This window comes from Prunus avium, chromosome 7 (assembly GCF_965620075.1).
Source record: "Prunus avium chromosome 7, drPruAviu1.hap1.1, whole genome shotgun sequence".
NCBI classification, from domain to species: Eukaryota; Viridiplantae; Streptophyta; class Magnoliopsida; order Rosales; family Rosaceae; genus Prunus; species Prunus avium.
In genome coordinates this window covers 36067976-36086430 of record NC_142290.1, presented here as the reverse complement: position 1 = coordinate 36086430, position 18455 = coordinate 36067976, and the positions used below count along the sequence as shown (strand labels likewise).

The window sequence follows — 18455 nt, the reverse complement described above, 5'->3', positions numbered from 1 at the left end:
TACATATACAAAATGTTATATGATATAAGCATATAATGTGGAAGGTATTTGATATATATATATATACACACATATTTGTTGAGATCTCGTTTCTAATTTGTTATTGGTGTTTAAGATTTCATCAACTAACTTGGGCTGTGGATCTGAGAAAGAAAAGCAAAAGATAATTTTAAAATGTTGCTCGAGGTCATGAAGATCCATGTGCAAGATAGCATGAGAGATTTTGCAATTAATAGATAGAATCCCTCCTCCTACTACTGCACCAAATATAGAGAGAACGTGAATACTAGCTACTGATGAGATGACGACTACAAAGCCGACTTCAGCCTTGCCATGGACAGACAAGTATCAAACAAAAGTTCCACACAAGATATGGAATTTCAATTTTATATTAATAAAACTTATAAATAAGTAATCAGATTCCCCTTTAAAATAAATAATAATGAGATATATCGAAGTCGTGGGCAATTCATTTTCCATGTTTTCATGATGGCTTTCTGTTTGCCGCCTATATATGTCTAATTAATTTGATTAAAGAGTGTAATTAAGGATGAGTTGCTAGCAGCCATCATAAACTAATTAGCTAGCTTGCTAAAGCAACTACATAGTAATGAATTAGGTAGTTAAATTAATATAATTAAGAAATTAATGTTGTGATATGTGTGAAGCTCTTTGCCAAGAAAGTGTACTCACATTTCCTAGGTGGAGTCCAACTCAGAGGCAGCCACGGCCATGGAAGCACCCCAGAAATTTGGACAAGTCAATTGGACTGTCCAATTAGGAAAATACTTGCCGCCTTTCTTGGAAGTGCGGCTATTAGTAGCTAATGCGTCAACATCCTCAGAGTAAGGGGCCAAAGTTGATGTCACTTTATGCTGTTCAAAAGGTCTACAAATGACAGATTGTATATGCTTTTTGTCTTAATAAAAATGTTGTAATGTGTAGCTAGCTAGCTAGCCAAAAATGACCTAGAGATGGGAAAATGCTACAATTTTGAAAATGGTCGGCCTTTAGCAAGATTGGGTAGGTACCATTTTTGTATTTTAGACATGATCGATCGATCATACATATAGGAAATCTATTTCAATTGACAAACATTGCGCCGAATCTCATCACTGGTGAAAAGCATATGCATATGTGGAAAAATCTCATTATGTTATATAAAATGCTTCTGTTTATGTAATATATGTGGTATGAATAGGTCCACATTTGGTTCTCTCAGATTCTTTCTGATTTCAAAATAAATAAATAAATAAATAAAGATGTGAATCACATATATATGATCAAATGAAGGGGCTGGTTTCCTGCAAATGTAAAAGGGGAAAAATGGAGCTGGTGTTTGTAACCCAATCAAAGACCAAATATCTTCATGGAAGATATAGAACCAATGAAAATGTGCCACTTGGACAAGGAATTCTTTATTATAATTAATATTGCTAGCTAAGATCATGCACAAGAGAGAGGGAGAGGGAGAGAGAGAAGTGTAGAATATTGGGTAGGTCAGATTTTAATACTAGTCTGCCTCTATTAGGAGAAAAATTGTGTTGCTAGTTGCAACGGAGATATTCAATCCCCGGTCAATAACGCTATAACACGCTTTATAAGTTTTTCACGTGGCATATTGTTATTGACCAGAGATAGTAAAACAATGCTACTCCCATCTCCTCTATTAGGAGATGAATTGCTGAACTTTTAATTAATTTCTAACAAGCATATATATATATCCAATCCAAGCCTAAGTACGTTGTAGCTAGTTTATAAAATAATTAAGGATTTCAAATTACGTGGTTTTGTACCAACACGTTTATGAGGCTTTGAGAGACATAATCCCAACTTGGTCAAAACCGTGTTTACTGATGTCTGCAGAAAAGCATGTTTTTATTATACAACTTTCCTTAATTATGGCTCTGCAGAAAACGCGATCAGCCTTACATTTAGTACACACAAAAATTAATATATAGCCTTACATTTGGTCTGGTTTTTTTAAAATCCCCACTTGCATTTGTGATTATATCAAAGCGAATTAAGCTTTTCTGATGCATATATGTGACAAGAATGACATTTCTGTGGATAATTTTCTGTCTTAACCATGTGCCTTCTTCTTATTCTTCTCAACTAAATTAATGCATGTATTTGTGTGTATGTACATTTCATTATTATTGATGACTATAACTACAATAATTGTACAGTGAGAGTTTTATATATATATAGAAATTCTCTTATGCGGACATTCAGACGTTATTATCATGCGGACACCATGTATTTTGTACCTCATTGCTTTCTTGCTTGCTTACAATGGCATCCCCCGATAAGAGAATATATATATATATATATATAGTGAATTTGTGATCCAAGAACATCCACGCATACAGGCTTTTGGTGATAAAATTAGATCAAGATTATTGACACAAAACATGCACGTTTGTTTCTGGTTTTGAATTCTTAATATATGTGTCACCTAACCTAGCTCTTATAAATCATTGTATAAATTTTGTTTTCCATATCTGATCTTGATCTTTGTTTCTCTCTTCCAATGTATATAAATGTCTACTCCACCTCCCTTGCCAACCAGGCAACCACGCTGGCTCATACATGCCTTAGTTTGCATGCATGGGAACTCATGAAAATGCTATATATTTCTAATAATAAGGCCTCGTAAATTGAATTCAAACACATGCTTGCATATTTTTTAAAACCCTATCATATATTCAAGTCTAAATACAATAAGTTAGAGGAAATTGCTTTGAAACTGAAGGCTTATAGACCTTTTCTCTTGAAAGAATTGGTTTACTAAAGCTGCCAAGTAATCTGGTTTTATTCCCATGCATATATATCAAAATGTCATTATAGCTAGCCTATAGTTGCAGAAGTTCTGAAAATTTGAGGGTTTGGACTAATAAAATATATGTAAAATGATAGTTTGGAGTTGACTTTGTTAATGACTTTTACCACAGATCAGAAGAAAGTTTCAATTGGCAAATGTCTCAAGATCAACGACAGTATATATAAAAGCGACTGAATGTTTACTTATAATATGTCTTACACTGATTATGATTTTTAAGAATTTTTTTATTTTGAAGTTATAATTTTCAAAGTCAAATGGCGCGCTTAAATGCTAAACTTAAATATAATATTAAGCAGAGAATTCGAATCCCCCTTTTATACCCTTATCGAACTCAGATCAACATGAAATATATGATCTTAAATATCTCTCTCGAATGCGTGTTTACATTTTTTTTTTGATTAATTAATGTAATCAGTGTTTACTGATTAATATATTCGGGGCCTGCTGTGTATCAAATGGTATCCGTCATGTGGTGGACTAACATTTGATGCAAAGCTTTGTATATTATGCAAACCATATCTTAATTAATCATGCCAGGTTATATATGAGAATGACATTGCAACGTCAAAATCAGCTTTACATATTGTCAAAAGTTGGAAGTTCAAGGCAATATTAATTCAAAATATAATAATATTAATTGCAAGACAAGTAAGAAAAATGCATAATATTAATCTGAACCCCATCAATTATACAAAATGAATTTGTGAGAAACTTGCCTTTTCAAGCAAGAAAACAATAGAGATGGTTGTTACAATTCAATCACATCTACAGTACTATATATGCAAGGAGACAATCCTCCTAAGTATAAAAAAATGGGTAGGATCACAATAGGAAGATAAAAAGAGAGGAAAACAGATAATGTCTAGCTAGCTCTCTCTTTTTTCTCCATGAAATTATGTATTCTTGTCAATGCAACTTCAAGTGTTTGCTCACTCATGTTAGCAAAGCACACCCTAAACCAACCTGGTTCGGAGCATTGACAGGACGAACCTGGAGAAATGTTTAGCTTCACTTCATGCATTATAGAATTCCAAAGAGTCAGCTCACCTTCTCTTGTTGGTTCATCCAAAAATGGTCTTAAATTCATCCAGCAAAACAACCCAGCATTTCCTTTCAAACACTCAATCCCGGCTTTCTTTAATCCTTCAATGATCAGATCGTATCGCTTCCTCAGTCTCTCTCTGTTTGTCTTTATGTAGTTTTCAGTGAATTCCTTGTCAGACAACATGGAAGCTAAGAGGTGTTGTGTTTGAGAAGATATTAAGGTGAAGCTTGACATCCTTCTTGCTGTTGTTACAACCTTGTCGTTGTATGAGTACACGGTGCCAACTCTAAAGCCCGGAAGGCCAAGGTCTTTGGAAAGGCTATAAACTATGTGAACTCTTTCTGAGTTCTTGTACTGCTGGGCTTCAAGAATCTCTGCAACGCTTATGAATTCAGAGGATGAGAAGGCGGATCCTGAGTAGATTTCATCGGAGACAAGATGGATGTTTTTTCGGGTGACAAAATCAAGAATCTGTTCAAGGACTTGTCTTTGGATTGTTGCACCTAATGGGTTTGATGGATTTGTGATTAGTACCCCTCTCACTCTCATGTTCTTTGCTTCTGCTTCTTTGTATGCAGCTTCTAAAGCTTGAGGAGTAATCTGAAAGTTGTTTGAGCTGTCAGTGTGGATTGGCACAATGTTCACCCCAGTCCTCCACCTTAAATCTCTATCAAATCTGAAGAAGGAAATTTAAGTTGACATTAGTTATGAGAATTCGAATACAGAAGTCACAGAAAGTACGCATGAGAAAACAATATATAACTTCCAAAGATTAGGTTCTCTTGTAAAAATAACACTTGACATGTTATGTTGTCAGATTGTCAATTTGATAGTGTCAAACTGTCTGACAAGAGAACATTTCCATAACTTCTAAAATAGTTAAGTTCCGTGTTGGAGGATAGTTCTTACCCTGGATAGTATGGGGTTGGAACAAGCAAAGCATCACCAGGATCAGCTATAATGAAAGTTAATAGCTCATTGGCGGCAGTTGCACCTGCTGTTAAGACTACCCTGTCAGGGTCAAATTTGGCTCTTCCTCCTCTGATTTGTTCCATGAAACTTGCCATTGCCTTTCTGAAAGACAAAAGGCCATGGTAATCTTGAAACAAAGCATTCTCTCTAAAGCCAGACACTCCTTTTGACCCCAAGTTTGAAGCTTCTGAATGCTCTTCCAAGTACTTTTCCAACAGATCAAATGAAACCTGTTCAACAAATTAAAAAACTAACATTAGGTGAAAATTCTAAATGGAAAAAATTTCAGAATTTCTTCTTCTTGGTTTTCTAAAGCAATTGATCATTGTGATCATGAGCACTTACTTGATTCTCTGCAAGTCCCATCTGTATAACTCCAGATGGATTGCTTGATTCATTGTAAGGGTTTTCATCATATGCTTTCCAGCCTGCAAAGTATGGAGAGTCTTCTCCATGAGTATCAGAAACAGCTATTTTTGATAGCCCAACAGAAAGCTGCTCAATCTCTATAGCCATAACTGGCTTTCTTATAAAAAAGCTGTTATGACTAGGAGAGATAGAGAAAAGAGTTTGATAGAGAACTGTTTGAATGAAACCTTTAAAATGACCTCTTATATATAGGAACTGTTTGAGAGCTTTGCCATTAAAAATTAATATATAAAAAAAGGTCCCCCTCAACTTGCCTGGTCTATTGGAAAAAAAGAACAAAAAGAAAAAGAATCAATGATTGATTCTGTGAAATAAGCAAGATACATAAAAGCTGGCCTTTTACTTGTGCAGTTTTTTTCTCATGAACAAGTACTAACAACTGTGAATAAATTATCCTGTGTTGTCAAAGCTGTTGTGAATTTTAGACAACCTGAAAAATGGAGATTATAAAGATTAGTCTATAAACACAAATTATACTCGCAAATGCACAAAGTCAATCGTAATATAGTATGGCAAATACGAGGTCATTTCCACGAGGATTGAGTTCAACTTCCAATTAGTCTAACCTAATTTACTTCACAAAATACTTTAACTACTCTAATTATATATACAAGAAATTAAACACGCAGCATACTCACGTAAACACAAAAGGGGTTTGTGAAAGAATGATTTAATTATCAACAAAATTAAAAGACCAAACAAGTAGAAAGTCACGAAACACAAGAAATTCAAATTGATAAAAGCACTAGGACAATGAATTCACCACTAGTAATCCGATCTAGCCTCTTATTGACCTACCTATTAACTAACCATTTGATGTCGCTGCTTAGTTTTCCTTTTTCATGAATTACCTATGGTATTTAGGCTAACTCACAATCCAACATCAAACGACAATCAATAGATAGTTAAAATAAGAAAACTAGATAATCATACTAGGGCTACATCATGCCCTATCAAAAGAAAATTAGTTACACATAATCATAGAATTCGACATAAACAAAAACATAAGGAAGAAACAATAAAACTTAGCCAATTGCGGTACTCTTCCGGCGTCTCCAATTTCTCCTAGTCTTTGCGTGTGTCCAAAGGAGTTGTTTCTCATGCTTAAATAAAACACCACACGTCTATTCCTACGCCACCTGGGCTTTTACAGCAGCCCAAAAATAAAGAAAAACCTAATTCAAACATAAATCCAAAATGGGTAAGTAATTGACTCCTCTTCCTACTTGGACACGTCGGTTACTTTGTACGCACGTTTGGGGTTGTTCCTCCTCCAAGAAAATTTGGGAAAAATATGTAAATTGTAGGTCTTTGTCTTATCTTTCCAGCCATATATGCATGCCTGAGAAAAAAAATCTGGAAAGTCTTCAAATAATCATTTTTCCACAACAGCACAGTTTTGAAGGGATTGCACCTTATGCTGACTTAACTTCAAAGACTGCTCTTATTGGCTGCTCCGAAAATTCTAGAAAAATTCCACAATCATCTTCAAGATCTTAGCTTTCATCTCCAACTGGTCTTGTACTAAAACTCCACCAAAAAGTTGTATTTCCATTGAAAACAAATTACTTGCTCTGGAAAGCTGAAAATTGAGATAATAAAGTAATAAATCCTTTTAAAATCAAATTCTCCTAAAAAACTAAGTATAAAAAGTACATAAATGTGTAAATTTATGGACTTATCAAAAGCTTTCTTTTATCTTAATCTCCATAAGATCTGATTAAGATATGGAGGTATATTTGGTTATTGGGTTCCCTCTCTCTGCAAATCCCCATGTTCTTCCCAACCTATGACAAATGAAATCCTTGCTGAGCAAACTCTAAATCCCATGCTGAAAACCAAATGATGCATGAAATTAAAATGCTTATACAAACAAATTATTGTTTCGAAGAGATCTAGGAGTGGTTAAGTTCGATTACGTGACAAAGATATCGATTTTCCCAAGATTAAGATTCTGATTTGTGGACAAATTAGCTACTAGGACATATAATTGAAGCCCCATGCCTGCTGCTGACACATCACACATGCATATGCATTAATTCCCAGCAACAGAATTTATAACTTGGGGGTTTTGAGGTTTGTAGCAATAATAATCTCATGGTTCTAATTAAATTCTCAAAACATATGTATTATTGTTAATTGTAGCACAATGCAGTGTTTTCTTTTATTATATTATGTTAGATCATTGCCCATGATATCCAATCAGTGACAATTCTTAGGCATGTATGCAACATTTTTCATTTTCTTCTTTTCTTTTTTACAAGTGGAGGAAGAGACATTTCTGTGTGTTTGTGCGTGTGTGTAAATGCAGACAAAACTTGTTTGAGTGGCAAAATGATAAGGGGAATATGTTTTGGGATTCAAGATTCCATGTGCAAAAACTCAAACAGCTAGCTGCATCAGAGATTTGCAATCAATACATAGAACGTGAATGGAGTGATGAAGATGACGCCTGCTATGCTAAGGCCATTTCAGCCTGCAAGGCACAGACAAGTATCACTGCAAAAAGTATCCATCAGATATGGAGCTTCCTTTAATTTTAATCAGATTAATGCAGTCATGGGCAATTACACTTGTTTCAGTGAAAGGTGCTTTTCATCTCATTAAAAACAACCCAATAATGCAAGGGGCTTGTAGCTTAAGTGGATAACAGCATTTATCCCTGCACTTGAGGTCCTAAGTTCGATTCCCCCCCTTCCCAAACCCAATAATTATAAAAAGGGATGGTGGGTTGTGTTTTACCACTTATTAAAGCAGAGACATGCCAAAAAGTAAACTTATTGAAGCAAAAAGCTAAAGCATTTCATCTGTAGTTAAGTATGTGCAGTCAAGTTCAAAATCAATAGATTAGGTATTAATTAGTAATTAAGAAGCTGCATTGTCGGTAAAGCTCATTGCTGAGAAAGTGTTTGATCACATTCCTATGTGGATTGCAGCTGGGAAACATCATCAAACATGTCATGGAATGGAACGGAAGCACACCAGAAATTAGGACTGACAAAGACAGACCAATTGGCTTTATATGGAAACAAACTGCATGCACAGTCTGTACTGTCCAAGATGGCCATTTTGCCAGCATCAGTAGCTACCTCTAATTAATCAATTAATTAATTAAGCAAGCCAAAAAGCTGTGGGGAGATCATATAATTACTTGAGATTAATGAGATTTTCTTAATGGTTTAGCAGCTGCTGTGTCAACATCTTCTGAATAAAGGGCCAAAGTTTGTCCTTTCATGTTGCTCTCAAGGACTACAACTGAGTCACAGATGAAAGCTAGCAATCACATTACATTATACTAAATCCATCATTATATATGTAATTTGTGGTAACTGGGCAAGCAGAGGTCTAAATTTGATTCCCTGAGATGATTTCATATGTGAAAATAATAATAAAATAATAAAAATAAATAATTGGGGATATGAAAGGGTTCCAAAAGTTGTAAAAAGCAAAAAAGAAAGGGAGTTGGCATGTTTAATTGTAACCCAATTATCAGGCCACAAATCTTGGTGAAGATATAATAGCAATGACAGTGAGCCACTTGGGATTCTTTATTATAATCATACCATGATCATGTCAAAGAAGATAACTATAGATTATTGGGTAGGTGAATGCTACATCTAATTAATATTTTATTCCTCACTCTGCCTCTACTACAATCAATTGCTTAAATTGGTTTATGACTATATGGATTGTAGTAAGAGGTAAATTATCATAATAATCAATACTCATTTCTCTTCTTAATGTTTAATGTTGAAAGAGGTACTGTGTTCGATCCTCGTCTTTTATTAACTAAAACAAATAATTTCACCATACTCAGCGATTCCTTTCTGTGTTTCCGAGTTTGTACGAACACGTCTTGTGAGCCTCATATGGAGCCATGAGCTTTGAGGCATTTGAGAGACATGATCTCAACTTGTGCATGCCGATGTTTACTAATGTGATGTCTACACATAAACATGCCCAAGGACCAAGGCCATGGTGGTCTTCATCTTAGAAATTTCCTAATGTTCTGCTTCAGCATATATATATGCCTTTTTGTATGCATGCTTCCATAATGCCATTTTCTTAATGTTGTTTGCTTTAGTTGTAAAGCATGAAATGCGATCCACCATCGTCCACATAGACTTTGACTTACAATAATGCATTAATTTTCAAACCTCTACATTGATTATAGGTTTTTTTCCCCTCAACTTGCAAATTGTTTTTGTTAATTTCTGTGTTTATGGTTGAACATATATTTAAAGTAATGTCTCTACATATGTGCCAATAATCACCTTTTTGTGGAGAATTTCCTATGTTCCCAACCATGTGCTTTCCTCTCATCCCATCCTCTTCTCAAAATATAATAACTAAATACAAATCCATGGCTAATAATTGCATAGTTGAAGTTTCTTGTATATATTCCCTAAATTGTGATCCAAGAACCTCCATGCAAACACAAGCTTAGAGATAAGATTTCTTTATCAACATTATTAAATATAAGATGCACACCAACCATGATTTCTTTCTTGTTCTAAAGTCTTAATTCATTAATAATTGAATAGCCAATGAGCATATGGTCTATTAGTTGGTCTCCATTTTGTTAAAAAAAGCTCCCCATTCGGAAGGAGCTCATAACTCAAGTGATTAGAGCATTTACTCATGCATCCAGGTCTTAGGTTTGATTCCCCTCTTTTCCAATATCACTCGTATAAAAAAAAAAAAAAAGATGTTCAATTCAATTACTATGAGCGAGAAGTTCTTACGTTATGTATTAAAAAAAAGCAGAATATATATTGATAGTCGATCATAGACAATATCTATTTAGATGTATACATATACTCCAGCTCCTTGCCAACCAGGCAACTACGCGGGATCAGCTAGCTGATTGACAATTATCTCACAGTTATACATGGCTTCACATTGAAACTCATGAAAAATGTTCATATTCTAGTAAGGGCCTCGAAAATTGAATTCAAACACATGCCTACATGCGCATATATACTTACAATTTCTTCACTGGCTATGGTCCTAATTTTTTTTCTTTCTTTTTCTCAATTTGTAATCAATAGATCATCATGACGTTATGAACAAATTTTTTTTGCAATGAGTCATATGTTAAAAGTTATAATGATGTTCAGAACCAAAAAAAACAAAAAAAAGAATCGGGTCTAATATAATGAAAAATTGTCTTAATTTACAGATAAGTGATCTTAGATTCAAACATCCATAAAACCTTGATAGTATTTTATAGTGTAGTAGACTATTGCTTTTCTTTAAAACAATAATAATAACAAAAGAAAAATTGATAATTATTTATTAATAGGACTGGCCCAAAATATTCATAAGATTAAATGGGCTTGGTATGGGCCCAATTTAAGGCCCAAAAAGTCTGGGCTTCGATCCAATAATATAAGTAAGTCCGTACGTCGGTTCCTTGGGTCCCGGAAGAAGAAGCCATTTCCATGGCATTGCTGTCGTCTCTCACTCCTCCTACAGTCCCGGTGGAGCTCTACGTCACCAACCGCGAAAAGCTCCTCAGTTCTCTTCGCCATCACCTCTCTCAGTCTTCTCGTCCCATCCATGGCTTCGTCTTTCTCCAAGTAATCCACTTTCTTCTCGCTGATTTTGATTCAATGGATTTTCATAAAAAAAGAAAAAAATAAAATTTGAGCTTTGGTTTTTCGTAACTGGTTTTTGACATGTTGTTTTTAGGGAGGCGAGGAGCAAAATCGCTATGACACTGATCACACCGAGCTCTTCAGGTGCATAGTTGAAATAATTACGTTGTTGATCATATTATTGTTGATATTCAATTTAGCTTTCGGTTTATGTATGTTTAGGTATTGTTCGATTGTATGAAGTACCAATATGTAAAAATGACCATTCGAATTTCCAATTTAGCTTTCGCTTTTACTTTTGTAAAAAAAAAATAAAAAAATTGCCACTTAATTAGACTCGGTTAAGAAGTATCATAGTTCAGAGTATGATTTGTATATTATGCTATGAAAGGTGTTTGGCAACTATTGGTTGTTGTCACTGCAATGATTGGTTTGCATCAATGGATGATTTATTTATTTAGTTTCTGATTGCTGTCGAATTTTCGTTTACAGACAAGAGAGTTTCTTCGCTTACTTGTTTGGAGTAAGAGAGCCTGGCTTCTATGGAGCTATCGTAAGTACATATATTTAGGACACTGGGGTTGTTCTTGAATGCAAATTTGTTTTTTATTCGGTGTCTTTTTTCAGTTTTAGCTCTCATGGGTTACATGTAACGCATTGTTCTTCTTGTGGGCTGCTTTTTCCTTAAGGACATTGCAACTGGGAAATCTGTTCTCTTTGCTCCTAGGTTACCCGCTGAGTATGCTGTTTGGTTGGGAGAGATCAAGCCTTTATCCTACTTCAAGGTGATTGACGGCTTAATATATTTCTCTGTAAACATAAGCTGCAGTCGTTATTCATTAGCTCACATTTATGTTATTCATTTGCAGGAAAGATATATGGTTTGCTCGGTATACTATACTGATGAGATCACAACTGTTCTGCATGATGAATGCCAGGGATCTGGTAAACCTTTATTGTTTCTCTTGCATGGGGTCAACACTGATAGTGATCTATTCTCAAAACCAGCGGAGTTTCAGGTTAATAAATCTCATGCCCCTGTTTATCTCACATCAGTTATAGATACCTTCAGAATGGGATTTGCTGCATCAGTTCTTGTTCAGTTGGTTAAAGCTGGAGTTGGGGAATGATAGGTGTTAGTTGACTAGATGAATAAGTTATAAAAACAATAAAGTAATGACTTATTGCATTCTCTGTTTTAGACACATTTTTCTTTAAGTAGAATGTTATATTGAATATAAATTCTTAATCTTTGTATAGGGGATTGATAAGTTTGACACAGATTTGACTACCTTGCATCCGGTTTTGACTGAATGCCGTGTCACAAAATCAGATCTGGAGCTTTCCCTTATCCAGTTTGCCAATGATATCAGCTCTGAAGCTCATGTCGAGGTAAGTTTCTATGAAAATGTTCCATTGCCCATATGTGTTACCCATACATCATATACATATTATAAGAAATAAAGGTACTTTTAACACAAATTCTGCATGTCATCCTCACTTTATGTATGTCTAATGGCAAGAAGCAGCTCAGAAATGGATCAGTTATTTCACTGTTGGATGAACTTTCTGCATTTCGAAATCTTGATTTTGGACTGATACATCTTTAGAAATGTTTCAGACCTTGAATGTTTTTTTTCTTAGTCATGATTGCTATTTTTCTTTCTGACCAGGTCATGAGAAAAGTTAGGGTGGGCATGTACGAGTATCAGCTGGAAAGTATGTTTCTTCACCACACCTACATGTATGGTGGCTGTAGACATTGCTCGTACACTTGTATTTGTGCTACTGGTGAAAATAGGTAAACTTTTCTTAATTAAGCCATGAGTTGATAGAATAATCCGCTCAATTAAGATATCCTTTTGATTTCATTAGAGGTTTGAATGTATCGATATTGACGTTAATCTCAACTGTAAGCTATTGGCTAAAATTTCTATTGTTTTGAAAATACAGCAGTGTTCTCCATTATGGGCATGCAGCAGCTCCAAATGACAAGGTACAATAAACTTAGATGCTAAGTACTTTGTTACATAATGAAAATTAGCGAAAATTCATAACATCTTTTGTGCAGACCTTGGAAGATGGAGATTTGGCATTGCTTGATATGGGAGCTGAATACAATTTTTATGGGTCTGACATCACTTGTTCTTACCCAGTGAGTGTGCATAGTTTTGTTTGCAATTAAGTTTAGCTAGGGTTAATGTTTTCTAAACCATGGACTGAATGGTAATAAGTAGTAGCACGCAGGAGAATCTTCTTGTGGTACAATGCCTATTTGTTTGATTTTTCCCTGAGCTTTCTCAGAATTCTTTCAACCTTATGTGCAGGTGAATGGAAAGTTTAGCTCTGACCAAGCACTTATATATAATGTAAGTACATTAGTATTACGGCATTGATCATATCTTCAATTCTTGCTCTCTCTATCAGTGGACGAGCACACACTCCTGTACGTATGTGTGCTTGTCACTCCAGGCTGGTATGCAGGCCTGCCAAAAGAATCATATTTCTGTGTTTAACATTTTCTAGCATTTTGTAGTAGATATGTACTTTTTGTTTAAAATTGTCTTGTTTTCTGCAGGCTGTCCTTGAAGCTCACAATGCTGTCATATCTACAATGAAACCTGGAGTAAGCTGGGTTGATATGCATAAGTATGACTCAATGCTGACTGTGTTCTGTAAACAAAAGATTAAGGCGTTTGCTAATATTATGTGCATTCTGATTCTCTTTGCCTCATTATTTACAGACTAGCAGAAAAGGTTATTCTTGAATCATTGAAGAGAGGGAGCATCCTAGTTGGGTAAAAACCATTGAATCTCAATTATGTACTCTAGTATACCAATTACTTGCAAGTTGTGTGTAGTTTTGGAAGGATAAATTTACTTAAGCTGCTCATTGTTCTTGGTTCTAGCAACGTTGATGATATGATGGTTGAACGATTGGGTGCTGTTTTCATGCCTCATGGTCTTGGGCATTTGCTTGGTATCGACACTCATGATCCTGGTGGCTACCCAAAGGTTATTATCAACAAGTTATATGCTCTCCTTTCTAGTTTATCTTTCAGAATTCCTTTTTAAATAATTTTAGGCATTTTTCCTTGGTGGAACTTGGAACAACTGCATAATTTGCAGGGTTTGGAGAGGCCAAAAGAACCTGGATTAAGGTCTCTACGTACAGCAAGAGAACTCCAAGAGGGAATGGTTAGTATTGATTTATAGATCAAACCCTTTCACTAATGTTCTGAATTTTTTTTTCCTGAACGCTGGTTAAAATAATTCTATTGCATTTGATAGTTTGTCTTTGGGGATTGTTTTGTAGGTGATAACCGTGGAGCCTGGTTGCTACTTCATTGATGCTTTGTTGGTTCCAGCCATGGGAAGTTCAAATACTACTAAGTTCTTCAATCATGAAGCAGTTAGTAGATTTAAAGGTTTTGGTGGAGTTCGCATTGAAAGCGATGTGGTACATCCCATCTTCTGAACCCTATGATTCCTTTTACTGATTTTTGACCTGTGTTCCTTGTCCCCTCGGTCGCATTCGCAATTTGGTTTTGGACATATGAAATAATAACGTGCCACTGAAACTGTACATTTTGCTTAACTCTCTTCATCTGTGTTGCGTCTGGTTCAGGTATATCTCGTTTTCTTTATACGGTCGATGTGTGCTTATACATTATTTTGGTTGTTGTAGCTTGTCACGGATACCGGTTGTAAGAACATGACAAAGGTTCCTCGGGAAATATTAGAGATCGAAGCAGTAATGGCGGGGGCACCATGGCCACTTGATAAAGGTTCTACCGGAAAGGGCTGACAGTTTAAAGGTTCTACCGGAAAGGGCTGATAGAACAATCGTATCCATAATGAATTCTGCTATTTGTCATGGCATAAAGAATAAGATAGAATAGCACAGCATCCGCTGTGAAATATTGTTGTAAACTTTTAACTATATATGTGGTCGGATTTATTTGTTCTCTTACCTATCATCTCCACATTTTTTAATTATACTTTCTGATGTTTATTTTCTTCATTAAACAATAGAAGAATTCCAAAGCTCAAACATTCTAGTAATTTTTCCTCCATAATGAAAGGAAAGGGCAATGCTGTGTTATTATTAATTACATCCTTTTCAAGGTAAAACAAAGAAATTGTATGGTAATGTCTTGTTAAAGAGCCTTATCTTGCAGGTGACGGCGACATTGAGTTGGAGGCAGGGAAATACTCGGCATTCAGGCGAGCCGCCCGGTGGTGTGGTACATAGTGAGTTTAGTACACCCAGCGAGACGATTAAAAAAAGAAAAAAAAAAAAGGAGTCAGTTCCAAGTAAACTAGAAACGCCGTCGTTTGGCTTCCGCATCATGGACCGTGGGCTCTCTGTCTTCCGCGTCGGCAAGCAAAACAATGGCTCTTCCCCTTGAAGTGGAAAACGACCTCCAACGGCCCCACTTTACTAATTTTAAACAAAATCTTTAAACTTTAAAAAACACGGTGTCTCAAAAACTACGAGCCATTAAGTACCCAAAAACCCCTCGCAAAACCCTAAATCGCTGTCAATGGGTCGCCGAAAGAACAACAACAGCAATCAGAGCTCAGCTGGCTTCAGCCACTTGCCCCAAGGCTCCAAGATTCGCTTCGCAGACAAGGAAGACGAAGACGAAGCTCTCAAAGACGCCTCCGGGAGCTCCAACCACGACGAGTCCATGTGCGACCCCGAGCTTGACAAGGCCGTTGATGACTCCATGGGCGAGCCTGAGGTGTCTTTCATCGCCGCCGATGATAAGACCAGCGCCGACTATTACTTCGACTCCTACTCTCACTTCGGTAGCTTCCTTTCTCCTTCGTTTACTGGTTGTTGCTTGCGCTTTTGTTTTGGGTTTCTCTTTGGATGCCGTGAAAACTGAGACAAAAGGGATTTGAAAAAGGGGAAAGTTTTTGTTTGGATGATTGATTTTTGGGTGTGGGTTTGGAAAGTTTCGAACTTGGTTGCATTTTTGTTTTCTAAGTTAGACTGTTGTACAAGTTTTAGTTGATTGGGAGCTTTGGTTTGAGTGCAATGGCAGAAAGTAATAGAGCGATATCACAAGATTTTGATGCTTTAATTGATTGCATATTGTGATGGTTGCATTTTTTTATAAAAATCTTTCTTGTTTTGTTTCGATGAGCACTTGCTACAAAAGGCTTAATTTGTGTTTTGTGTGATTGCAGGTATCCATGAAGTAAGTGTGTGGCACTTGGATGCAACCCAGTTCTGCATTTCGTTCTTGTAACCTCTTGCTAATACCCATTGGATGCTCCCTGACTATTGTCATCTTTCAGGAAATGTTGAAGGATGTAGTGAGGACTAAGACATATCAAAATGTTATTTATCAGAACCAGTTTCTGTTTAAGGACAAGATTGTTCTTGATGTGGGAGCTGGGACTGGAATTTTGTCCCTATTTTGTGCAAAAGCTGGTGCACAGCATGTGTATGCGGTATGTTTTTCTTAAAGAAAGTTTGTTAACAAATCAATTTCTAGTAATGCATAGTATTTTTCTTATTTTGTAATGTAGCTTGGTTATGTCTCCTTAATATTACTGATATGACAAATGCTTTATCCACAGGTTGAGTGCTCAGACATGGCCGACATGGCAAAAGAGATTGTTGAAGCAAACGGATTTTCTAATGGTAATATTTTCAGAGTTCATACCTGCATGTAGTTCTGTCTCTTGACAATGCTTTGACAAAATAAGTATTCTGTGTACTCATTGGTTATTTGATAAATGCAGTAATAACAGTTCTGAAGGGAAAGATTGAAGAACTTGAGCTTCCAGTCCCTAAAGTGGATATAATTATCTCAGAATGGATGGGATATTTTTTGTTGTTTGAGAATATGTTAAATACAGTCCTCTATGCTCGTGATAAATGGCTTGTAAGTAGTATTTACATCCTATATTTACTGTTTGTGATATCTATGCCAAGAATAAATACCCCTTATGCAAACTAATTATTCGGTTGGGTGGGGCTTAGGTTCCTGTGACCCTTGTAGAGGGATACAATCCATTGTAATTGTGATGTTGTGAGCTCCTATGGGTTAATGTTACTTGTTGATGTTTGCATATAAAAGCCAGGGCATAATCTCCGTTACATTCAAGTCAAAGATCTATCATGCTTTGGCTTATTTATATAAAGATTTTTTCTTTCTTTGTTTGTAGGTAGACGATGGAGTTTTACTACCAGACAAAGCTTCTCTCTATTTGACAGCTATCGAGGATGCAGAGTACAAAGAAGACAAGATAGAATGTAAGCCTTTTAAACTCTTGTGTGTATACACGTTGATCATTGTTGACTTGGTCCCTTAGGTGGACTACAAATGTTCTTTAGTGCCATGCAAATGTACATGTAATCTTTCAGCTCATCTTTATGAATTTTTGCTTCTTACCTCTTGCAATTTTCATGCTATTCCAGTTTGGAACAACGTATATGGCTTTGACATGAGTTGCATCAAGAAGCAAGCCATGATGGAGCCCCTTGTGGACACAGTTGACCAAAATCAAATTGTTACAAATAGCCAGCTACTCAAGGTGGGAAATATCTATGCAGTGATTACCCTGCTGCACTAAGTGAAATAAGTCTGGCCTCTTTTATGCTATCAATTCTGTCCACTAACATTCTCTAATTTTCTTCATTCAGACAATGGATATATCTAAGATGACTCCCGGAGATGCTTCCTTCACAGCACCTTTCAAGCTTGTTGCTGAACGTGATGATTTCATTCATGCTCTTGTGGCCTACTTTGATGTGTCATTTACAAAGTGCCATAAATTGATGGGCTTCTCCACAGGTCAGTATCTGTGTGTGCTTTACCTCTTATTTTCATTCATTTGTTGTCTGGATCAAAGTTTGTTTTGGAAATGAGGGCATTTAAAGCAACAAATAAATGGAAAAAGAAGAATATGGGCATTCGTTCTCGAGTCAAGCCCCAAACTCAGGTTTCAATCAAACAATGGAATTGAGGTAATCAGAACTTTCTGACAACTTGAAATATAATGCAGGGCCAAGATCACGGTCTACTCATTGGAAGCAAACAGTCCTGTACTTGGAAGATGTGCTAACAGTATGTCAAGGAGAATCCATTGTCGGAAGCATGACCGTGGCGCAAAACAAAAAGAATCCCCGTGATATTGATATCATGCTCAAGTATTCATTAAATGGCCGACGATGCACGGTCTCGAGGGTTCAATATTACAAAATGCGCTAAGTTGAGTTATGCTATTGTTCCATCGAGAAAGCAATCAATAATTGCGACAACTCAGTGTTGTGGATTGTTGTTGCTCAGCCTGTTCGAATGTTGCCTCCCTTTAGGGTATCTGTGCTAGAAGGAGGCAGCATTGTAGCAACTGTACTTTTAATTATTCATTTCTTAAAATTGTATTGTCCAAATTTTGATGCTAAAAGGTTTGGAATTTATTTATTTTAGTTGATGACTTGCAATTCTATAAATCTTATCTGTTCTTTCCCTGATGTAAAAAGTTTTCATGCAAGTGATTTTTCATTGGAATAATTGCAGGCATACGTATATGCTTTAAAATT

The 18455-nt window shown here is 35.9% G+C and overlaps 3 protein-coding genes across 4 annotated transcripts; 2 read left to right on the top strand and 1 right to left on the bottom strand.

The window, feature by feature from the left end:
• Positions 1-3494: 3494 nt before the first annotated feature.
• On the bottom strand, positions 3495-5433 carry LOC110751100 (1-aminocyclopropane-1-carboxylate synthase 7-like). Its single transcript, XM_021951528.2, has 3 exons — positions 5208-5433; positions 4800-5092; positions 3495-4566 (listed from the first exon to the last, which is right to left on the bottom strand). The coding sequence occupies exons 1-3, from the start codon at positions 5376-5378 to the stop codon at positions 3708-3710; spliced, it is 1323 nt and encodes a 440-aa protein (XP_021807220.1). The 5' UTR covers positions 5379-5433; the 3' UTR covers positions 3495-3707.
• A 5267-nt stretch (positions 5434-10700) lies between these two features.
• Positions 10701-14864, top strand: LOC110750967 (Metallopeptidase M24 family protein). 2 transcript variants are annotated; one of them, XM_088243902.1, is made up of 16 exons: positions 10701-10873; positions 10986-11035; positions 11384-11444; positions 11581-11676; positions 11761-11910; positions 12152-12283; positions 12565-12692; positions 12848-12887; positions 12963-13046; positions 13219-13260; positions 13470-13540; positions 13636-13689; positions 13801-13906; positions 14021-14089; positions 14208-14351; positions 14580-14864. In XM_088243902.1, the coding sequence occupies exons 1-16, from the start codon at positions 10736-10738 to the stop codon at positions 14697-14699; spliced, it is 1485 nt and encodes a 494-aa protein (XP_088100028.1). In that variant the 5' UTR covers positions 10701-10735; the 3' UTR covers positions 14700-14864. The 2 variants fall into 2 exon arrangements, with proteins under 2 accessions (XP_088100028.1, XP_021807054.1); XM_021951362.2 differs by having other exon boundaries at positions 12845-12887.
• A 503-nt stretch (positions 14865-15367) lies between these two features.
• PRMT11 (arginine methyltransferase 11) lies at positions 15368-18341 on the top strand. Its single transcript, XM_021951363.2, has 9 exons — positions 15368-15706; positions 16091-16101; positions 16202-16357; positions 16487-16550; positions 16652-16794; positions 17078-17165; positions 17331-17446; positions 17556-17706; positions 17918-18341. The coding sequence occupies exons 1-9, from the start codon at positions 15439-15441 to the stop codon at positions 18121-18123; spliced, it is 1203 nt and encodes a 400-aa protein (XP_021807055.1). The 5' UTR covers positions 15368-15438; the 3' UTR covers positions 18124-18341.
• Positions 18342-18455: the final 114 nt, after the last annotated feature.